The sequence below is a fragment of the Azolla caroliniana genome, unplaced genomic scaffold (assembly GCF_043228905.1).
Source record: "Azolla caroliniana isolate FFs.n. ecotype wild unplaced genomic scaffold, voAzoCaro1.0.p SCAF_14, whole genome shotgun sequence".
Lineage (NCBI taxonomy): Eukaryota > Viridiplantae > Streptophyta > Polypodiopsida > Salviniales > Salviniaceae > Azolla > Azolla caroliniana.
In genome coordinates, this window is record NW_028230449.1 from 16,181,969 (window position 1) to 16,206,807 (window position 24,839).

The 24,839-nt window shown below is 39.0% G+C and overlaps 2 protein-coding genes across 2 annotated transcripts; both read right to left on the bottom strand.

The window, feature by feature from the left end:
- Positions 1–5,895: 5,895 nt before the first annotated feature.
- LOC147855616 (uncharacterized) lies at positions 5,896–8,759 on the bottom strand. The gene is made up of 2 exons (XM_087330093.1): positions 8,411–8,759; positions 5,896–8,098 (listed from the first exon to the last, which is right to left on the bottom strand). The coding sequence occupies exons 1-2, from the start codon at positions 8,462–8,464 to the stop codon at positions 5,897–5,899; spliced, it is 2,256 nt and encodes a 751-aa protein (XP_087186219.1). The 5' UTR covers positions 8,465–8,759; the 3' UTR covers position 5,896.
- A 4,911-nt stretch (positions 8,760–13,670) lies between these two features.
- On the bottom strand, positions 13,671–20,494 carry LOC147855617 (uncharacterized). The gene is made up of 5 exons (XM_087330148.1): positions 19,438–20,494; positions 19,092–19,344; positions 15,831–15,951; positions 15,638–15,703; positions 13,671–15,451 (listed from the first exon to the last, which is right to left on the bottom strand). The coding sequence occupies exons 1-5, from the start codon at positions 20,492–20,494 to the stop codon at positions 14,129–14,131; spliced, it is 2,820 nt and encodes a 939-aa protein (XP_087186274.1). The 3' UTR covers positions 13,671–14,128.
- Positions 20,495–24,839: the final 4,345 nt, after the last annotated feature.

The window sequence follows — 24,839 nt, forward strand, 5'->3', positions numbered from 1 at the left end:
ATCTCTTATCACATAAAATACTAAACCTTCACTACGAGGAACCTATTTGGTTAGCTTAAGTGTTTAATGCATTTGTTCGCGAGGTCTTGAGTTCAAATATGACCAAGACCATACAACATTGTTGATGCATATGACTATAAAACATGGGTGGGCATAGAGACATAGTTGACAGTTAACATTTTTCGTGTTTAAACTATTCATGACCGAAACATACATGGTTGAGCCTTGGGGAGCCACCATGAAAAAATCAATATAGAGATCAGGTAAGGACATTCATTTGTCACTCCCATGGTTTTTAAAACACATTTGTGTTACCATAGTAACATGATCTTGAACCTCATCTCATACATCTAGAGGGTATTGACGTGAGATCATGATATTGATTAATGTTTTCCCCGGATATGTTTACATCACGACATAATGTTATGACTATTTTTCTAACCTTATCCTATTTCTTTGCCAGAAATTATCATTCAAAGGCTCATAATAACGACCCGATGGCATCTGCACAAGCGAAAGGAAATCAAGGAAATCCTCTTGGGCCAATCCAATCCCCATTGAGTCATATTTTTTACAAATACAAAATTTCCTTAATTCAACCTTGCATCAGATGACCGAACATCGGGAATCTCATAGTGCTCTCGAGGCACGTGTCATTAGTTTACAACGTGATACTAATAGACCCGATGAGCGTCAAGGTGAACCATCATTTGTCATAGAGCCATTTACATACTAATAGACCCGATGAGCGTTAGTACGAATATTGCATATGTTGGCCAAGAACTTGGGGGTAAGGCCGCCGCCTGGTGGCATGGGCTCCGAACTTTGGGGAAATTGCTTGATACCTGGACACATTTTGTCACAGTTTTCAAGGGCCAATTTCTGCAACCTCCATCTTGAACCGAGGCAACACAAGCTTTAATGAACCTCTCTAGCATGAAGTTTTCCTCTCTAGAAGACTATGTTCACCATGCTAGCTTGTTTTGTCAATGGAATCCCCAATTCGGACTATCATTGGATAATGCACGATAAGGATCTCAAATCCTTCGAAGAGGCCGTTGAAAAAGTTCTTCGCTATCAATGCACTTCGAAGAAGGACCATAACAAACCCAACAAAGCGCTAGGGACTAAGGAGTCGCAATTCGCTGGGAAACCCAAGACACCCAACAAATTCATGGATCACAATTGTAAGTGACAACATCCTTTTTGCGTATTCTGCAAAAACAAGGGTCATACAAAAGAGCAATGTCGAAACCTCCAACGGAAAGAGCACGATAGCAAAACAAAAGTTGCAGACCATAAATGTTAGATTCCTAATGTCCTTCAGGTCTATACACATCATTTAAGTAATTGTAAATGTTCTTTCCCTCACTATGTATTGGGATCCAATGCTTTACTACGTGCAAACGAGTATATCAATGGATCTCCCGTACAATTTGTATTTGATTCAGGAAGCTCACACAACTTTGTGAATGATTGTTTGGTTCAGATATGAGGAATCCAACCCACCATAAGTGATCACACCTATAAGGTGCACTTGGCTGATGGAAGAGTACAATACATCAACGGGACGATTCATTCATTAGGAATTTCTATTGATACTTATATAGAGGAAGTAGACTTCCATGAATCTTTGTACCACTGAGGTAATACTGGGTTATCCTTGGTTTTATAATAAACACTCTTCTTTGTCTATTGATTGGGTTCGCCATTCCATTTCCTTTGTACTGAATGATTGTACTCATTTTATTCAATGTGTAAATAAATAATCTCTTTTGATTGTTTCCTCTCCATCATTATCCGAGTTGTCTTGTTCTTCTTTATTTTTTTGTGTACTTGATCCGAACATTCACGTTTATAATATCGATAATGTCTCAGGTCAATTATCATAGTTTGAACAACAACAACTTGATGAAATCTTTAATGATCTTCGTGATGTTTTTCCAAGTGAACTACCACATGGGTTACTTCCTAAACATAATATAGACCATCGTATAGATATTGTACCTAGTGTTGCACCAATAAGTATACCTCCTTATCGCTTAAGTCAATCCGAAGAGGATGAGGTATCTCAGCAACTCAAGGACTATTTACGAATGGGTTATATAAGTTATAGTAAATCTCCATGGGGTGCACCTATTCTCTTGGTAAAAAAGAAAGAGAGCACATGGCGTATGTGTATTAATTACCGACGCTTGAATAAAGTGACGATCAAGAATTCATAGCCATTGCCCTGGGCTGACGATCTGATTTACTATCTCCAGGGAGCTCGATATTTTACGAAACTTGATCCTATACGGGCTAACATCAAATTCGTATAAGTGCGGAAGATGTTCCTAAAATGACATTTCGTACGCGCTATGGCCATTATGAGTTTTTGGTTATGCCTTTCGGTTTGACCAATGCTCTGGCCACATTTCAACAAGAAATGAATGACATTTTCCGAGAACAACTTGGAAAATTTGTCGTTATTTTCTTGGATGATATTCTAGTTTATAGTTGTACATTAGAAAAACATGCTAAACATGTCTACTTTGTTTTACAAACATTACGTGACAAACAATTTTACGTGATGTTGTGAAGATTTTCGGCAACGGTGTGAAAATCACGTGGAAAGGAGACACCCGAGAAGGGTTCACTTTCGCACTTCTCTTACTGTTTTTTCTCAGTGAGTTATCCCACATATATATGAAGCTAATACAACTCTCTCAATATATATACTAACTTATCACACACACACACACACACACACACACACACACACTACACATATATATATGACTATGTATATATATGTATGTGTGTATTCGTCTGAACTTTTATTCGACCGAATCCCATTTCGGCTTTTTGGTCGATTTCGGCCAACCAACTCTCATTTTAGCTTTTTGGTCGATTTCAGCCAACCGACTCTCTTTTCGGCTTCCTGACCGATTTCGGCCAGCCGAACTCATTTCGGCTTTCCGGCCGACTCCCCCACAAGGAGGGACAATCTTATATAACACAATTGACTTACCACTAAGCCAAGTCATTTCTTTAAAAGTTATATTTTCTATTATATTCTTCACATGTAAAGACCCTAAAGGTCGTAAGGCACGATGGGCAAATCTCATCCAAGACTTTGATTTTTCCATAAGATATCGTAAAGGTTCCATGAACATTGTCGTTGATGCACTAAGTCGCATCCGTGAAGTTAACATGCTTACCTTCACTAAAATAACACAAGATCTTTATGATCACCTTCAAGGAAAGTATCCTGATGACAGTTATTTTGCGAAATACTGGGCAAGAGTTGAGTCTGGAACAGACATCACCACATCCTCGAAGGAATACTTCCACATTGCTAACAGTCTACTCTATCGTAATGGGAAGGTTTGTGTTCAAGATTTGCCTAAGGTAAAAAAGATAATTCTTTTTGAATGCCATGATGCACCCTTAGTAGGCACCTTGGAATACATCGTACACTCATTCTCATCTCCACTCAATTCTATTGGCCTAAGATGTGTCCTGGCATACATAGTTATGTGACTAAATGTCACCAGTGTCAGGTTAACAAAGTCAAGTGACTTAAAGCCGCAAGACTTTTACATCCCTTGGACATTCCCAATAATAAGTGGGAAAGTATATCAATGGATTTTATTGTTAGCCTTCCTTGCACCCAAAAAGGCTATGATGCCATCTGGGTTGTGGTTGATTGACTAACTAAAATGACCATATTTATTGCTACTAAAACCACGGTAACAGTTCATGAATGGGCTTACTAATTTGTTGATGAGTTATTTCAATTTTATGGGTTACCGATGGATATCATGAGTGATCAAGATCCAAAGTTTACTAGCGACTTCTGGACGTAAGTCTTTAAGAAGTTAGAAACTACATTGAGCATGAGCTCCACGGATCATCCTCAATCCAATGGAAAGGCAGAACGAGTAAATCAAATTATTGAGGACATGCTCCGTGCATATGTTAGTACAAAACCAACAAAATGAGAACATTATCTCCCAATTTTGGAGTTTGTTTATAACAGCTCCAAGCATACGTCGACGGGATATAGTCCTTTTATGTTGATGTATGGTTTTCAACCACGAGCCCCAGTTGATGTTAATATACATCATGATGAGTTGCGAAGTACGCAAAACTTTCTTCGGGATATACAAGATATGTTGCATATTGCACAAGATAATATAAAAACAGCTCAAGATAGAGCGCGTTTTTATGCCGATCATAATAGGCAACCTCGTGTATTCAACCCTAGACAAAAGGTATTTTCACGTGTACCTCACAATTCTAAGGCACTATCTACGAGTAAGTGCGCTAAGTTAGCCCCACGGTTTGTGGAACTTTTACAGTCCTCAAACACATTGGTTCATCAGCCTATCGTCTAACTCTTCCTGATGGCGTTGAAACTCATCTAGTTTTTCATGTAAGTCGTCTAAAAGAACTTCTAGGTTATGGTGACAATACAGTGACAACTGAAACTCTGGTTACTTCTGAAGAATTATCTTCTAAACCACATGTGCCAAAAAGAATTCTCGATGTTAAAACAAAAAAATTGCGTTCTAAAATAATCAGAGAATTTAAAATTAAATGGATGGATAAGTCTATAAAAGATGCCACATGGGAACACGAAAATACTCTTAGAACTAACTTCCCTAAGTTTTCATTACAAGAGTGTAATGTTTTGACTACGTCGAGACTCTGACATTGTGGTGGGCCAACTCTTGTAGCTAAATTCAAGTCTACTTGGGTAAACTATATGGAACCCCCTTACATGTCCCAATTGTTCGCACACTAGATTCTTTGAGTTATAGGCATAGTTTAGAGCCATCAATAGCCAAGTATTGTCACCAACAGGACTTTTATTTTCTTGGAGTACCAACCAAACATAACCATTTTAGACTACATATGTTATTGAACAAAGGTGGATGCAACATTATAACAAAAAGAAAACTTGTACATGCAATGGAATGTGGTACTTATAATTCATGAATGCTATCAAGATTGCATATCCCAAAATCATACAAATAATCATCCTTGATAATTGGCCAAGTCCGCTTTAAACCTTTAAAGTTTTGTTCCATAAAACAAGTTGAAAGAGTTGTCGTTGCTATTGTTCCATGCCGATTTCAAATTTCTTTTGTGCAATCTTTGGGCAATCCTTGTTATTTGTTTTGAGTGTGTAAATAAATGTACACTATTTGTTAGTTATAATCCTTTTTGCAGCATTTCATATCCGTTCCCTCTATGTTTTGTTTTAACCTTATTAACTTCATATTTAACCGGCATTATTGTTTAAAGGATTGACTCATGAATTTGAAAGCTTTCCCACACTCGCAGACCATATAACTTCCCTTCAACCAATTCATAGAATCCCTTTTCATATCTTTACTTCTTTAGTTGCATCCTTCAATGAGTTTTGTTGTCCAAGGGGCTACTACAGCTTTGGTAAATTCACAATTCCCCGATCCTTATTTATTTGCAGCAGCATTGTCATCTAACCGTGGGTTTTGAACCGTACGCCATTGCGCTTTTCTTGTCTTATATAATTTTTCCCATTCTCGTAGCAACTAGGAATCAGCAACAGTTCGGTTTCGGCTTAACCGGTTTGGCCTTGTCCACACCAAACAGGTTAAGTCTTAACCTGTTTGGGAGTTTCCACATTTGAACCTAGTCGGGTCCTAAAGTGGATAAGGCTAACAGGTTAAGCCTAAACCGGGGGTTTGGCCCAAATCGGTTCAGTTCAGCATGAGCCATCCCAAACCGGTTAAGGAAGCTCATGCCTAAACCGAACCACCAAACCGTTTTTAAACGGTTCAGTTCAAGCTTGCGCCGAGCCATTGCCAATTCCTGGTGGCAACATCACCTAGCATCACCATCTCCATCTCCATCATTGTCATAATCATCTCAAAGGTATCCAGCTCTTCATGCACGACCACGCAAGCCTGCGTTTCTTGACATCATCTCCTGAGCTGCTGCATGATCTCAATGCCTCCAGCTCCCTTAAGCTCTTATGAAGCTTGCTCTGTGCACTCGAGCACGCAGCTCTAGCGTCTTTTGCTTCCGCCCGAGCCTCAAAAAGCTCTCTTCTCAGTTTCTCCAGTTCCTCCACCACAGCTTTGCCTACCTTCAATGACGATGATGATGATAGCGTTGTCGTGCAAAACATTCTAGTCTCTTTTTGCACTTCTAAATGGCCTTCCTCATCTCCATCTCCCTTCATTTCAATCTCAGCATCTTCCAGCTTGCCATTAGTAGCTGCCATTGCAGCACTATAATGTCCAACTTTAGTTACATCAAGAGTCATATTGGCATTGTGTCCTTGCCGATTATAAGTGGCCAGAGCTTTTAAAGCCTCGCCCAGGACCTGCAATAGTTCAGAAACATCGGCAGCAAAACCTGTGAAATTAGCACATGAACCGTATACTTCCCTCGTCCTAAGCTCGATCAGATATCTTTCTTTCTTCGCAGAGAGCCCCAAAGTTAAGGCTCTAGCTTTCACCTCCATTTCTAACAATCTGCCATGGAGATCCACCAATTCAGCTTCCTTCTTTTCGAGTTCGCACATGAGAGTTGTTGTCGTCCTATTATTTCTACATACTTGGTCCTTGAGAGCTTGCAATTCCACTTGGTTTTCTTCGAGCTCCATAACCAGTGCAGCAAGCTTATGATCTGTACTTGATTGCTCTAGATTAAGCATACACCTACCACACTTTGTATCCCAATTAGCAGCCAATTTGCACTCAAGCGATGAAGAAGAAGAGCATTTGCTCGCTTGATCTTGCAACTCCCATCTGCTTTCTGTAACTTCAGCTTGTAGCAAATAAAGCTTCGCAACTGCAGAGGTTTCCCTTTCTTTGAGAGCCAGTATTTCTGCTTGATTTCTCTCTGCCATTTCTACCAGGCTGGCAGTTAGCTCTGCTATTTTAGCCTTCGCATTCCATTCCCTGCGTTGTGATTCAAGGGCATCCACTAGGTTTTGCTCAAGCTGAACTTTGAGAAACTCGAGGGAGGAAGATAAAACACTCCCTTGTAAAGCCATGGCCAATGCGATTTCGTGTGCACCCTCAAGGTCTTTGGAGGCCTTGTCAAGCAAACCAAGGGCTACAATTTCGGCATTTCTCGCCTCTTCTCTTTCAAAGAGTGCTGCTTCCAGCTTGGCTTGAGTATCTACTACCACCACATCTAGAGCCTTCTTCCATTCGGCCTCAGCTTTCGCAGCTGCACTGAGTGAAGCTTCCAAAGAAGCTGTTCGATCTCTAAGAATATGTGCCTCTGAGGAGGCTTTCACCTCAGCAAGCTCCCTTGTGAGGATCTCAACTTCGGCCATTGCCCGAGCAGCTGACTCGGTTGCGTCTTTCAAACTGGCCTCTCGGTTAGCCAACTCGATTGCCGATTCCCGTGAAATCCTTTCGCAGGCCATGTTCGCCTCCATGAGGTTCTGCTTCGTAACCGCAAGTTCTTCCAGCAGCAGCTCTTCCATTGCTCCTGATCTACCAGAAGCATCACCAGCAGTAGTCCTAACCAGTTCCTTATCCATCTCAGTGGCAGCACTGGCAGTAGCAGATTCAATCTTGGTTCGGAAGAGCTCAATCGAGAGCTCCTCGACGCGTTTGGCTGTAGACTCGGCTGCATTCATCGCCTCTCCAGCAAGCCTCACCGCTTCATCTTTGGCTTCCACACAAACTAGAAGCTCATACTTCAAACTTCCTAAGGCTTGCTTGTTAAGCTGCAGCTCAAAAAGTGCAACATCATACTGCTCCTTCATGCTATCTAGCTTTGCCTTCCATTCCTCTGCGGCTGTGATCATCGTGCTAGTATAGCTTATAACATGGTCATGATTCACATCTAGCATCATCTCTCCATGTGCACAAGGAGATCGAAGGGCCTTATCTCGTAATTTGGAAGCTTCGTTCACCTCATTGTTAACTTTGATAGTGAGGTGATCCACATTCTTCTTTGCGCGTGCAAGGTCGTGTGCCAAGCTAGACTTCGATTTCTCGAGTAATCCGAGTTGCTCCTTCGCTTTAGCAAGATCTTCCTGCACCTGCTGCAAGTCGAAATCCGAGACCTTCGCAGCTACTGTTGTTCTTTTCAGCAGCTGCTAAGAAAAAGAAAACCAGCCATGGTTTTTTAGCATTAGAACAACACCATGTGAAATTTGGTTCCTTCCCTTCCATCATATGAATAAAATGAAAACAAAATGAGCTAGTCTCAGCTTTCTTGCTATTTTTCCCAAGATTGCATAGAATAGAATGAACAGCAAATTATTGGAAAATCAGAACTCAATTTCGCTTCCAGATTCCTTCATGATTCTTACAGAACTCAATTTAGGTTTCCAGATTCCTTCATGATTCTCGCAGAACTCAATTTAGGTTCCAGATACCTTCATGATTCTTACAATGGGAGTATATACCTCTGCGCAGCTTGGAGAGCGGCCACCCGACCTGATTCTTGGAAAGCTCGCCATGAAAATGAATTTATAGATTTGCAGCTCTGTTACATAAATACATTTTCAACTCCAAATTTTCTACTGCTCTGTCGTATTCCCACAAAAGTTGATCTCATGCACTCATTGGCGTATAAGCTCTGCTGTGATATAACCCCAAAACCTAGACCTGAATTGGGCCCAAATCTATGTTATAGCCCTAAACCTAAACCTGAATTCGGTACGCAGGTGTGACATAACCCTAAACCTGAATTGGGCCCCGAGTTATATTGTAACCCTAACCATGTGTTGGGCCCAAAGAATCTTCCAACCTTAAACCTGGATTGAGCCCAGAGCTATGTTATAACCCTTAACCTGGATTCAAGGATTGAACCCAGAGCTATGTTAGAACCCTAAACCTTGATTGGGAGGTATGTTAATAACCTAAAGCTGAATTAGGGCCAGAGCTATGTTAGAACCCTAAACCTTGATTGGGAGGTATGTTAATAACCTAAAGCTGAATTAGGGCCAGAGCTATGTTATAACCCTAAACCTGGATTGGGCACCGAGTTATGTTATAACCTTCAAGCTCAGTTGGAGCAAGACCAATGGTACAATCCTAAACCCCAGTTATATTAAACCCTTAAACCTTAAGCCTGGATTGGATTCAGCGCTATGTTGCAAACCTTAAAACCTTCAAGCTCAGTTGGAGCAAGACCAATGGTACAACCCTAAACCCCAGTTATCTTAAACCCTTAAACCTTAAGCCTGGATTGGATTCAGCGCTATGTTGCAAACCCTAAAACCTTCAAGCTCAGTTGGAGCAAGACCAATGGTACAACCCTAAACCCCAGTTATCTTAAACCCTTAACCCTTAAGCCTGGATTGGATGCAGCGCTATGTTGCAAACCCTAAAACCCGGGTTGGGGTGAGAGCCCTAAAACCCCTGAAATCCTATAAGACCCTAAAACTCTTGAAATCCTATAAGACCCTAAAGCCCCTGAATTCCTATAAGACCCTAAAACCCCTGAAATCCTATAGGACCCTAAAACCCCTGAAATCCTATAAAACCCTAAAATCCCTGAAATCCTATAAAACCTTAAAACCCCTGAAATCCTATTAAACCGTAAACCCCTGTAAAACATTAAAACCCCCTAAAATCCTGTAAAACCTTAAAACCCCCTGAAATCCTGTGAAACCCTAAAACCTCCTGAACTCCTGTGAAACCCTAAAACCCCCGAACTCCTGTGAAGCCCTAAAACCCCCCTGAACTCCTGTAAAACCCTAAAACCCCCTGAACTCCTGCAAAACCCTAAAACCCAAAAAAAACCTGCACAGGAGTAAAAGCTCTTGAACCTAAGCAGGGGAAACTAAGGTCTTGCATGTAGAATAAGATTAAATGTGTGTGTGTGTGTGTGTGTGTGTGTGTGTGTGTGGAAATTGGAATGATATGATAGAGAGACAAGACATACCAACTGGACACAGCAAAAACACATATGTATACAGTATATGTATTCATAGCCAAATTGGACACACACAAACACACACATATGATGAGCTTTCTCTCGGCTTCGTTGATCGTGCTCTCGGTGTTCTTCCAAATGAATATCTCGCAAATTTCGTGTCTCATATTTTTGTGCTGGGTTGTTGTATGAGTTCGATCAAAATTATCATTTTTTGGGGTGCTTTGTCCGTGTCTTTGTTCGGTAATCCGAGAAGCATGTGGAACCAACCTCATGAGTCATTGTTTCTTTCTTTTCGCCTTCGCAAGGCCCTATGCTAGCGAGGTGTTGTTCTTATTGAACGGCGGTACTTCATTCTCTTTTTATTCTATGTCAAATGCGTGTGTTTGCAGTAAGGTGCAATTGAAGCTTCTCAATACTCTCACATTCTTGTAGCCTTGTAGTATACAACGTTATTGAAACAATGAAAACTAAAGGCTAGTAGCCCATTCACGTTGAAATTATAATCGTACCTTATAACAAGCATGAGCAAAGCTTTTTGCCAATTTACAAAAATGATATTAAGCACATTGAATCCAGCTTGCAATCTCTTTAAGCAATGACAGATTTATATATGAATGATCATGTGTTGATACGAACAATAATTTATACATTATCAAATACACAGATATACATCCTCAACATGCAAGACATAGGATCAACACTCGTGTAGAATTGTAAATTCCCATTCAGAGATGCAAATATAGCTGATATAAAAACTCAAAACACAAGGCTTTGTCCATTAAAATAAGCACCATTACGATCCTAATTTCTCAAATTGACGTGCAATTTTAGTTATGGTAATAACTTCTTGCAAGGGAAAATAATAGAATTTGGCAAAAAAATTGGTGTCCCACGCACGCACACACACACACACACACATATATTCTAGCAAGGATATGGAATTCAGTATTATACTCTAGTGAGCAAATAGAATTTATGAAATACAATGGTGGGATTAAGAAAGAAGGAAAAAAAAATTCAGAAGAATTTGAAGATGGATATTCCTTAGATGAAGAAAATGTAGCTAGGTGGTTCTTGTTAAGGAAATGGTTAATCTCTGTGGTTTTGTGGTTTTGTGGTGAGTTCAGAGTTGAGTACAATACGTCCTCACACAAGGAGTATGAGTGATAAAAGAATAAAAGTAATCTCGATCGATGCAAAAGGCCTTCATACAAAGAGTGTGAGTACGAGAGCACAAGGATTTTGACACCAAGAGCATGATTGCGAGAGCTTAAAGAATGTGAATGATTAGAAATTAAGAGCGGATGCTTTGAACATTATAACTACACTACACAAATATTTATGAACTTATATTATTGATGAGTAACTATGGAACTGAGTTAGCACGATTTTGCCACGGTTCTTGTAGTAAGTAAGTAGAACATTCGGAATCTACTCCAATTTCCCAAATTCGACACGCACACCCGCATGTGTGTTGATGGTTGTGACTACAAAAGCTCTTGATTACTCAACGAGAAGGACTAGTAGAGACATAACCTTGAAATCCAAATGTTCTTGGGAATAGCAATTTCTATGAAGCGCATTGTAATGCACATATGCATCTAGTCTAATGCACATATGCATCTAGTCATTTATTATTGGCATACTTACACCAACTCACTATACTCCCTCACTTGGACCATTCGTAAATAGGCTATGATGATATACCTTTTGGCGAAAGTATTATGACTGCAAATTATACAAAAATCATGATTTTGGCTTCTTAAGTAGCTTATAAAATTTGTTCCTATGGTTTCAATGATAGTATTTGTACATTTTACCTCCAATTCCCACTTTGTTTGACTAAAATGCGATAACTGTATGACTTGGCAAATCAACATTACAAGAATGCAACTTTTACTTGTCCAAGTAACTTATATATTTGACATGACACGGTCCATCATAACACCATACCCAATGTCAACTATCTTGCTAGTTTGTAGATGTAAACACCATACACTTCAAATGTCAAGGATACCTTCTAAGAAGCAACCTACAAATCCATGTTTATTGTTATTGTAATTATTTTGTGGTTGTATTCATTCATTGAAATGCTCAAGTTTCTTGGAGCATCTTTGGGCTTTGTGGCAATCCAAACTTACATTTATGATAGTCTCCATAGAAGGTCAAGGAACCTCAACTAATTTGAAATGCATGCAAGGTTTTCAAACCCAAGCTTAGCCACTTCCATAAATCTCTTTATATGATCCTTGGGATTTTGCAACCAACAGTATGGGTCAATTGAAGCTTTGTTGTTTGATACTAAATCATAAGGGCCATATTTCAAGATTACACACAACCATTCATTAGTGAATTGGACCTTCCAAAAAATGTTGCATGAAGGCATCTTTGTTGGGATACATTTGTTTATGTTATAACTTTACAAGCTTGATGTTGTCACACATTCCATAATACAAAATGTGAAAACAATAGATATTATTGCCCTTTAAAATAAAACATGAAAATATAGTACTAAAGGTCCTTGAAGAAACCCTAGCGTGAACAAGTTGTACATATTTATTTGTTAGATTATGCACATACATCTAACAAGTGTGTATTGTTCTTAGCTCTAAAGCAAATTGGGAAGCATTGCCTTCATTTTGTACACAATAGGACATTAGATACTTTACCCATATCTACCTCCATCTCACAATTTAATAATTTATAACCCTACATTATTAAACTAAATGATGGTATGGTGGCAAAGATCGTGCTTAAAGCTTAAAGTTGAGTGTTCAATATCGCATTCATTTTAATGTTTCTTAATTTGACATCATGTACACTAATAGTTTCTCCTAAAAATGACTTTACACAACCAAGAGTTGAAAATGGTAATATTGCCTCTAAATGAAAATGTTAATAAATTCATATTCATGGCCTTACATGAACTAATTTAAATACATGAAGTGAGCATATAGAGACAAAATGGCACTTTGTGAATGAATCTCTCTAAAATAAGTGAGAAATTAAGAAAACAAAAAAAACATTTTAGCTCAACAAAAAGGACTCCAACATGCACATAAAAATCTTTCTAGTATCATAGTATGCACAAATTTCTAGATTAAAATCTTGAGGTCTAATATTAAAAAGGACCACATGCTCAACTACAACTTACCCAAATTTCTTGAAACCCAAAACTAATAGAAACCCAAACAAGAATAGATCAAGGTTATGTCAACAAAATTCATCAAGCACAAATAACACCAATAAATACACTGCAGGAATACTTGATATCCTACACCCACTATCACAATCCTATTCCTCTACAATGGGGAGATCTACATCCGAGTTACAACAATGTACCAACAAGAAAGCACTAGAATACTTGTTGTGTGTTATTCATGTTCATAAATCAACTAGGGAGTACAAATAATGTGATAACTATCACAACACTGCCACTAGGTTAAGGTGCACTTCCCCTATCCCTTAAAATGGACAGCACTACTTTAACAACAGAGGTCGGTCAGCAATACGTGTTCGAAAAACTTCCTAATATAAACCCCCATGTTTCATTGAGGATGCCAAAGATCAATAAGCAAGTCACAGTGAAGACTTGCCAATCTAGCAGCAAAATTCTAGAGTTCCAATGTGCTTTTCATCATTTCTCAGTTTCGTACAAAAGATAAATCGCTCACTTGCTAAACTGGAACCCATAGAAGTCAAAACATCAAGTAAACTATGTATTCTACACTTTACAAATTTATGCAAGAGTGCGATGTGATCAAATAAATCAATCAAAGCCATTAAAAAATTTCAACCTAAGATGCTTAAAATTGCAGAGTTTCTATTTGGTAACAAAGGTGTTTAGATAAGAATGTCATGACAGCCCACAGCTCAAGTTCCACATAGGTTTTTTTCATCTATGCACATTAGCAAATCATGATGTCTCAAGCAACATCAGAGAATACAATTACATAAACCTTGCTATACATGCACAAATATGCATTGGCTTTCCGATAAAAAGACAAAAAAAAAACTATAAAATCCAGCCTGGCTTTTGGGAGACTCACATCGTAAATGTCCCGGGCTCCATAACCTTCTGCTGATTATGTTTCCAAATTGCTAAAAATTATAAAGCCGATGTATCCTCACTTAAGAGGCACAATGCAAAGCAAGGATAACCAAAACAAAAAACAAGTTCATCACATTGCATTGCACCCCAGCTCAACTGATAGTTTTGCTATTTATCCACCCATATGATTCACTGGGGCCAATGTTTTTGACTTCTGTAGAGTTCTGGCCTTGACATAGGAAGCATGCCCCTGTTAGATGCTAGATAAAACTGTGCTGCAGGAGTTGCTCCTGCATCCCCTCCTTCCAATGGTACTGGTGACGACAATAACAATGGTGCAGTCGGTGGCATACTTTGCCAGCTTCTATTGTTTCCCGGTGCCTGTGTACCAGGGTCAATGGATGGTGTTTCTGGACACCACTCTGGCATATCATCATCATTCCAAAGTCTGCTTGCCCGTCCCCTATGTCCAGCACTCATGGTGGTAGATTCATCAGAAGACATATGAGGTCGCCCATACAAAGATGTGCCTGATAGCAGTCCTGGATGTTGACTAGACCCTACATGTATGTGACTTGTTTGTGCATGTAATGATAGAGGTCTTGTTTGCTCCAGTTGACCAGATGCATGAGAAAAAATTGGTCTTGGAAATGATGGCTGCAAGCCAGATATATTTGATGTTTCATGCTGGGAATTGAACCTCCCAGCATGTTGCTGTGAAGGGTTCCCTACAGAATTCTGAATGTGAGGAGCTTGCATATGAAGGGGAAGAGTTCCAGGAGGAACTTCAGAATGTTGGGCACTACTATATGGCAAAATAGTCTGCGCAGAAAATTCATACTCTGGAAGATCGTCACTTTCGTCCATTGCAAACCTACGTTTCATAGCTTTTGGTCCAAATCCAGGCGGCAAATCATCGCCAATATTTAATTCTTGCTTCAAATCTTTCTCTAACCCTTCAGATTTGCCCCTGCCAGACCTAGAGCCTTGGAAGGATCTAGAAAACTCCAAGGGCTCACATGTGCGTTGCTCTCGTATGTTTGACATGCACTTATTTGTCAGACTAATCATGCCACCTTCAACATTTTTATTAGGTATTGAAACATCTTTTTGCAAGTTTACAAAAGACACTGGAGCATGATGATTTTCATACTCTTTGGAAGTTGGTAATGGAAGAAGAGGGGCTTTAGATCTAGCAATAATATTTCCACTCCATTGGATTCCATTAGGGCGTGTTGGAGAATCCAGTTGTGCTGATAAAGCACTCTTGTTTGCATTGAAATAGTGACCGGATGGTTTATGGGTAGTCGTCGATGGTATAAGGCTTCGTCTGCACACAACAAAACCAACTAGCAACCCTTCTTCCTCAACCAAAACCTGATCTACGGTAAGATATCCATGATCAACGAGCAGCCTTAAAGAGTTACCACTTCCGGGAAACAGGTAAAGTTCATATCCTGGAAGTGGCTCGGCATAGCCTACTCTTTCTCCTCGTTGATATTGGTTGGCAGCCTGCAGTGGTTCATTATCCCACTATCAGAATACTTATAATCCATATTAACTTTCCTGACTATAAAAACAACTGATTTAGACATAGAAAATTCTGCCTAATTTAATCACCAATAGCATGAGTTTCTGAGACTACATAATGCATCATCACTCATAATAAATGAAGCTAGACAATCTTCTCACTCTCACCTCTTTCAAAGCATTTATGGAAGCCACATGATCTGATTCTTTCCGATCTACTTGGCATGTTGTAACCTGAAAGAAAATAATGCATAAAGTTTATATCAAACAAGAAAATCATTTCATGAAATGCCTCATGCATCAGAGCAATAAATTAATGGAATTTCCAAAACGCATTTATCTTTTTGATGTGTTAGCTTACCATAACAGCTCGTGCCCGAGACAGTCGAAGCTCTTGCAGAAACCTCTCAAGAGCATCTAGCTTTACTCTACCCTTGATCTCAATCTGCTTTGGCCAATTTTGCAATTCTATTGCATCACCACTGATGCAAAATGGAAAGGAACAGAACATTTTATTGAATGAACAAAAAAATAAAATTATATCGCACCAAAATCAGCGTCATAACCAAAACAAATATAGCAGATTACATCTTTAAGACCTTTCGGACCAATCAAATCAAAGTTCAAACAGTTCAAATTCAGAGTCCATATTGTAAGTTATACATCCTCGCTTTTATAAGTCCATACTTACATTAGGGTTCATGCTGTGGTCATGCAGATGCAAGTCCATATACACATTTGTAATGTTAGTAGATTAGCATTATTTGAAAACATAATGTCCAACTATTTTTGTTAAATGTGCTTGGCTGTATCAAGCATAATTTTTCATCGTGATTATATTTTTTGCTCACATGCTGTGGCTAGAGATTGCTCACATAATGTATTGATACACTTTTAAACACAGGCATACGTGCACTCTGTTCTGTTAAATTCCTGTAAAAGCCTTTTGACTTCAACTCTCTTTAATTTAGAAAATTTAGATATCACTGACCACATCCTTGAATGTATGCCAAACACTCTCATTACTATTGCAGAAGTTCTTTTCGCGCTGCATATCTATGCATGCATACATGTATGCAGTATTTATTCGATGCATGTGTGTACACATGTCACACGCATCACTGATATAGATATATATGCATCCATATTGGTTGGTTGTGTTTTTCTTTACTGATTATCCAAGTTCCCTTTCGACATTTGAAAAATTGGCAACTATGAGAAAATACAGGAATACAGGAATTTAGTAAGTACTTCTGTCTGAATCCTGATATTGTTGCCTTCATAAATATTTCACACCAGCCAATGCAGATGTATTTTAGTAAATGAAGGGGGGGCTTCTAATTATCAGAGGCACCTTTTATTTCATTTATTAGGAAATATGAATGCATTTTGGCACTATATCAATGTGAGGAACATGAACCCTATTGCAATACAATCATAATGAAAAAAACCTCAAATCAGTTCCAAAACTGGAAAGTGTTCCAGGATGTCTTAGGCCATCAGATAGCATGTTCCATAACAGATAAACAGCCACTTTTCACTGTTATTAAAGATTCCATGATCACAGGCTTTCAATTTATTCTCTTATTTGTAAATGCCTAGGACACTTAGTCTGCCACCAGGTGCAATCCCTATATTTCCCAAAACCTGTAGATCGAAGAAAGCTACCACATTTATTTCTGTCCACAAAATCACATAGGAATTCTCCAGTCAGCATAAAGGGCAGGGTATCCCAACAGCACTTTCACAATCTTCTGTTTGCCTGGGTTGCAAAGCTTTAGTGGTAACTTGCCCCTCCATCTACTGCAACAATAGGTTTGCAACTTTATAGTAGAGCCCATATTGTGGCAGTCTGCTGTTGTGATTCATTCTTACTTCACCAAGGATACTGTAATGGAAACCCTAATTGCAATATTCCCACAACAAAATCACTGAGTAACATTACAGTACAGAATTTCTGATGCTAGAAATAATCACCACAGAGTTCATAGCTTTGAGAAAATTGAAGGTAATCATTTATACACATTGGACATAGTTGCACTAATGGAAATGAGCTGTAAGGAGACAAACTTAAGTGCAAAGATTACAGTAATCTAGATTTTTGTATTCAAGGGTGTAAAAGTAGGAGAAGAATGTGGTTACCAATGACCATCATTGAAGGCTATAAACAGAAATGTGGAAATGAACTTCCTATTCAATTTGACTTCAAAGTTTGTCTCAGCATGGCTGTAAACATTACAGCACAGGCAATCAGTAGAAGACTTCTCTGCAGGAAGTTTTGGAAATCAAATACATATCACCGTGATAGAAAGTAAATATCAAGTCACAAGGTGATACCTGTGGAATGGGAAAAAAAGCCAATTGCAAGCACAGCTGTTATGTGAAGCAAATCTATTTAGATACACAAGAACACATCATTATTGAAGTTTATGAGCCTCAGAAATAAGGGTTTTCTCTAACGATACAAGTTTACGTATGCCCCTTATTCAACCTCATGTAAATGTTGGTTTGGGCTTGTAAATAAATTATTCAGAAAAATCTGACAGCTACTATAAAAATTCGTTTATATGCAGAAGTGCTAGCATTTACAAAACCTGACATGCAGAATGTGCCAGAGTCAAAACAGAAACCAAATCCAGTTTTCAAATTCTAGCATGACTGCAAAAAAAGCACTCTTAACAATGTCATATTGAATCCTGGCTACAAATCGTGGCGTACATGTACACTATGTATATATGTGTGTGAGAACTTGAACCAACGTAGCAGAAAAGTTGGTTGGGTATGAAAAACCCAAATCCAGTTTTCAAATTCTAGCATGAGAGCAAGAAAAGCACTCTTAACATTTTCCTATTGAAACCTGGCTACAAATTGTGGCATAGTGTACACAACATATACAGGTATATCGTGTATATGTGTGTGTGTGTGTGTGTGTGTGGTAATTTGAACCAGAGTAAGTAGCAGAGAAGTTGAGTATGTAGGCATCAAAGCCAAGATTTCTGACTGGCTGTGTTCTTGAATTATACCATGCATTTTTTACATCCAAGTTTCCTTTAGTTCCCCATCTTTGGAATTTTTTAACTATTTGTCAAACTGGACAATATCAATGTTAGTCTAATATACAGCAGGGACCCAAAAGGTCTGTTCATCTGATACCAAATCATTGGACTTTTTAACTGTTTGTCAAAATAGAAGAAATCGATGTGAACTAACATACTGTGAGAGCCTAAAAATCCACACGCATCTGATATCCGAAATTCCCATATACTTCTGCCTCACATAAAATAGGCATGAAGAAGTTATGGTTCATTAATAACACGCTTCCTTTTGCCACAACCAGCTAAGCTAAGAATGTCTATTAGAAAAGTAATCAATAGGTAGCAGTTAACTCAGAAGGAAAATAGCTAATTACTGACAGCACAGAGACTTGGTATCCTCCATCAAAGTCATCAAAAAGGAATCAGCACAAACAAAAAAGCAAGCACAAAATGAAAGATGATCCACATGCATTCACACTCAGGTCAAACTTGCTCAAATATTGCATGAACAGAGTGATGGTGCCTTACCATGCAGGGTCAGGAAAATCCCACAAATTTCATTCTAGTAAAAGGCAACAGAAATTTACCTTTTATAAATGGCAAGGATCGGTGAAATTTCGCAACCTGACAGTTGGAAGCTCCCTTCCCAAAGCGTCTCATTGAAGTTATGCTCATTTTTTCTTTCCTTCAGAGACATTAACCCATTCTTGGTGACCCCAGACTCTTGAGAACTGTGATTTGGACTCTTAACAATCTTTTGAGGCGCCCTATCCTTTGAATTGCCAGAAACGATGTCCGAATCAGTATCACCAGAATCCACTGCAGACTCTTTCTTAATACCTAGGCATTCACCAAGGGCAATAATCACAGAAAGGTTAATACTCACTTCCCTTTGAAAATCATTTTTTATTTTAGCTCCCCTTTATAAAATACCTGCAAACATCTCAGAATTTAATTCTCTAATAGCCAATTTTGGTTGTTTCCCTCCATTTACATCAACTGTGGTATTGCCAGTTTCCTGAGTAACAGACGAAGACTCTGGCACATCTGCTGCTTCTTGTTTAATTGGCAATGCAACTCTCTGCTGTGAGCCAGCAGTAACCACTTCAGTAAGTACATCATCCTTTTCGACTGTCACTTCAAATTCACCCTTATGCGTCTTTTTCACCAATCTGGGTTGGCCTCCATCTGGCTCAGTAAGCACAATCATATGAGCAAATTCCTCAGCTTTGGCTATCCTCCATTCTGATAACTCTTTCGAAGCTAGTTGTTCGGCGTTCATGCTACACAAATTCTCAGGGGTTATCTCCCCAGAAAGAACACGTGCCCTGAGTTCTGGGTTAGAACGATCTTTCAAATTGAAAAGCAAGGAGCGAGCTTTCTCTTTATATTTCCTATTGACTCCGCCAAAATGCCTGTACATCTCTGATTCAACATCAAAGGCAACTCTCTCTGCAAGATCAGGTGCTTTCTTGAAACTCTTATCTTCTACTTCTACGCTCTCTACTTCCAACTTCATTTTCTTGGAAGGGTTCTCCTCTACTTCTAATGAATCTGGATTTTCCTCATTTACAAAGTTGCTTTCATCTTCAATCTTACTCTGACCTTCTTTACTGATCTTCTCCTCATCTAAGGCTACAGAACCTAGAGTTTCCTGTTCCTTATTTGTCGTTTCTTGCACAATTTCCCTGGGCTGGGAAACTGCATCTGTACGATTTTCTGTTTCTGAAATTAAATTTTGACCCTTATCATCGTCACCTACAGTAAGTGTGGAGGAAATAATTCGATCCTTGTCATCAATTAACCGAAGTGCTGCAGCTAAAGAATCCCGTAACTTACACCTTACAGTGTCATCACTCTCATTGATCTTGGGGGATGGCAATTGAGCAGTGTCTGCTGCCCTTCTGCTCTGTGTCCGCTTCATGCTCACTTCTGTCTTTGGATATTTCGGATTCAGCATGGGTCCCTTCATGTACTGGTGATTATCCATGGGAGGTTGCAGCAAGTGCACATTAAAAAAGCTTGGTGAAAACTAATCTGCATCTTCCCTCTCTTGAATTTGCTTGTTTCTTTGGTTTCCTTCTTCGTTCACCTGGAGTTTTTCACAGACAACCGTAGGTCAATCTCTTCACTATTAAACATGCTGAAAATTTACAGACAGAAAGCACATACTGTACATATGCATACATAGGGTTTTTCACAGACAAGCGTAGGTCAATCTCTTCACTATTAAAAATGCTGAAATTTTACAGACAGAAAGCACATACCGTACATATGCATACATACACACACACACACATATGTAGAGAAAGCGAGAGAATGAGAATGAGCACAATTTCACGCTTTTATTCAATCTTGCCGCCACAAATCAAAAGCAGTCCTCTGGAAGAAAGGCCTAAGAGCACAAACACACAGGAATGCAGGTAAAGAAGAAAGGGAGATACACAAAAACACATACGATAATACACTACAGACAAGCTCCACTACAACAACAACAAGAAGAAGAAGAAGAAGAAATAAAAGGGCAGGGAAGATCCCCCTCCACACACACACAAGCACAAGCACACATACTCTCTCTCTCTCTCTCTCTCTCTCTCTCACACACACACACACACACACACACACCGTGTTATGCTTACCTGTGCTGGCAAGAAAAAAGATCGGATATGTATGGTGGGTAGGAGCAGTAGACCCTCTCTGTCTTCCTGGCTGCTGATGATGCTTCTTCTTCTTCTTCTTGGAGGAGGAGGAGGAGGGGGAGGGGGAGGAACTGATGATGGGTTATTTCCTGATTTCTTGCTTTCTTAGCGGCGATGGAAATCTGCAGCAGAGCAGAGCAGAGCGGAGATGATGGATGGATGGATGGGTCGAGGGAGAAGGAGGGAGGAGAAGAGAGGCGGTGGGGGGGCAGAGTTCATTCAGATTGGGCGGACAAAAGAAAAACGAAAGAGCAGACAGAGCTTGGCCGCCCAAAGACATTATTATGTATTTCCTCTCTCTACAAAGAGAGAGAGAGAAAAGAGAGCTTGATCTGTGTTGCAGATCTTCGTGAAAAACCCCTCATCAACAAGACTATCGCTCTCGAAGAAGAAGAAGAAGAAGTCGAGAGAGTAGCAATGGGCATATACCATCGACAAATTCGAGACCAATATCCTCGACACAACAAACACAGAAGGACTTCCTCCAGCTCACGTGGCCGTTAACAATCGGTAACGGTTCGGTTCAGTTCGAGAGGGTCAAAACCGAACCGGTTTAGAACCGAACCATTTAAAATTTTTGAAACCTGAACCGAACCACGAAACCGTTAAACTATTAAACCGTTACAACCGTGGTTCGGTTTCGGTCTTCAACTTAGGTCAATTTTTAATTTTTTTAATTTTTTAGATTTATAATATTTCATTATTTTAAAATTTTAAAGATGTTCCTAAAATGTGAGAATAAGTCTAAAAATGAAAATATAGTTTTTAAACAAAATAAATTTAATTTTAAAAATAAAAAACTGTTAAATCGTTTAACCGCGGTTTTTGACTATTGAAACCGAACCGAATCGTTGAAACCATTAATCCGTTAAGTTGCGTTTTCGCGGTTCGAGAACCATTGCCGATTGTTAGCGGCTGTGTTTTTTTTTATTCTTCCAAGCAAAGCAGCTTGAGGATGGAACAGACATATGGGGAGATCGATTACAACATTTGCACTTCGTTCTTCTATCTTGGGAGTATTGAACCTTCCCTCATGGCTTTAGGCTTCGGCAAGGAAATAAAAAAAAAGAAAGATGAGTTGTTGCAAGTGCCATGCTCATATATCATCCACGTGTTGGCAATTTCGGGAAGAAGCAGCATGGACATAATCGCTAGCTTCGTCCTAGAAAGAAGATCAAATTGACCCATCCTTCGGTCATCGTTAAAATAGACATTGGATTATTTTGTAGCATTTTAGCGAGAACGTTGATTACCTTGAGGCTTGCTTTTGACACTTGTAATGAAAACTCTCATGAGTCTGAGATTTTTGTCTCAAAAAAGAAGAAATGACATTCTTTCTCCTATGTGTGTTTGTGTATGTATGTGTGTGTGTGTGTTTATGGCCATTGGCCATTGGTCACTCACCATCACGCTTGCCCACCTATGGGGCAATAATGGCCACCCTAAACCCTACATCTACCTTCCTCACCCACGCACTCATGCATCTCCATTACCTTTGACATATGTGCATATGGATGACCTGATGACAACCACCCCCCCCCCCCTCTCACGCATCAATCAACATGGATCCTCAAGAAGTTGTATAGATAGATAGATATATTTTTAACATCCAAGAGACATTGAATGTGTTCTACGAGAGAGAGAGAGAGAGAGAGAGAGAGAGAGAGAGAGAGAGAGAGAGAGAGACATACTCCTCTTCGTTTGTAGTTGTCTCTACTCGATCGTAGTGTGATTATTGGTAAGTCGTTGCGATAAGGGATCGTTCTCTTTATCCAGGTGTCCCCAACAATTAACCAATATGCTCAAAAGAATAATGGTTGTGATGGTGTTTTCCAATCACCGTGCCCATATATTCTTATTCGTGTATTCCCTTCTGGAGGATCAATTATTTGTCATACATTTATTGATTACGGTTAAAAATGAACCTCTCTCAAGAATTTATTCATAGGAATAGTGCAATGAGCGGTTCAATATACCTCTTTGTCACAACTTATAAGGTGAAGGTCACGCCAAGATTTCCTAACAATTTCTCACCAATGGAAACACATAATGGATTGTTCTAGAATATCTTCTCGTGTTGCCTTATCAATGATAAAAATTTCTTGAACAAGCAAAGTCATCTATGACCAAATATATATTCGGAGAGGCTTTCCTAGATTACTAATAGATAAGTCTTATTGTTGTTGTATTCTCCACCTAGTTTTAGTGGGGTCATTGTGAAATGCACTCTCTAGTTACAAGAATCTCCTAAAACAAAAAATGACGACGACGACACTATCTACGTGTGGCATGGATGTCAACAACTATATTTAAATGTTTAACTCTATGTCCTCCACCTCATACAATCAACTAAAACAGTGTATATTGTGGCCAAACATATCACGCTTTATTTTGAAACACATGTAAATTCTTAATTCGACTAAGAGTATATGACAAATCATGATTAGTAAAGTTTAAGAGCTAATACCTAAATAATTACAAGTTTGGAGAGATTAAATTAGATGACATGGTCTAAAAGTCTCTCTCTTTTGTTGCAACTTATATAGTGGGTGTAGCATAGTGAAGTCCAATGGATTTTGGTTCATCTAGTGTTATCTTATCACTTGTGCCATGTCATAGTAGTTTGAATTTTTCCAAAAGGTACTTATTTCCTAACAATTCTTAGGCTTTCCTTTAGGGTCTATCTAGTTACTCTCAAATAGACCCTAGTGAACCTGGCATTTTGCAATATTATACACCTCACCGTGCTCTTGAACAACTTCCGGAAAGTGAATGACCAAATATGTTTTTCTTTGCCAATGTTACACTACCATCAGAATTGTCAAGAGAGGTTCAAATGACCAAGGTTGCAAATCCGCATAACAATAATTGATTTTCCTCTGATTTTTCGGATGGCGGACATTTGGCCATATTGTTAATGTTGCATGGACTAGATTTGATGTCCACTTTTTTGAGACACTTTGATATTCTTGGATAAGATCCTCCTTCCTATGTTATTTGACATATCCAACCAATGCAATATCTCTTCCAAAACTTCCATAATCCACTATCTAATATGAAAGAATGTTGTTAGGAAATTTTGCAAGTAGGTTTGCAAATGAAGTACTTGTTTGTAAAGAAGTATTATTTACTAGTTTAGTATTACATGTATTGGTTTGATATGCATTCTAACAATTAGGAATTAAAAACATCCCTAAACTTGGGTTGTGCCATCTAGTCTTCAAGAAGTTTTTTAGTGTGGTCATTGATCCAAGATAATAAGGCATCTTTCTACAATCAATTTTTAAGGGAAAGTCCTTTTAGAATCCCCCTTTGATTGCATAGGTGGCTCTCCTTTATCAATAAGTCTGGTATCAAATCTTCAAACAACTTGCATTGTTCTTCATATGCTTCATTGAACCCATTCTCATTCTCATTCTCATACTCATCAACCTTCGCCCACTTAAGGACGAGAGTGGATTGTAGAGCGAGGATGAAGATGTCAGATGAGTCAATAAGAAATGGGGAAGAGGTTTAGTGTTGATGACATCATGTTGTTCTCATATATTTTGATGATATGCATCACTTACTTAGTGTATCGGAAACATATCGCCCAATGAACAGGCTATCTGCTAATGTGGAAACAAAACAATACAA

Coding starts and splice junctions, on each gene's coding strand:
- LOC147855617 (XM_087330148.1), bottom strand. CDS start 20,494: ATGGATAATCACCAGTACATGAAGGGACCCATGCTGAATCCGAAATAT. Junction 15,952..19,091: donor ATCCTTGCCATTTATAAAAG/GTAAATTTCTGT, acceptor ATTTTGCATCAG/TGGTGATGCAATAGAATTGC. Junction 15,452..15,637: donor CCATAAATGCTTTGAAAGAG/GTGAGAGTGAGA, acceptor GAACCACTGCAG/GCTGCCAACCAATATCAACG.
- LOC147855616 (XM_087330093.1), bottom strand. CDS start 8,464: ATGGCGAGCTTTCCAAGAATCAGGTCGGGTGGCCGCTCTCCAAGCTGC. Junction 8,099..8,410: donor GCTCTCCAAGCTGCGCAGAG/GTATATACTCCC, acceptor TCTTTTTCTTAG/CAGCTGCTGAAAAGAACAAC.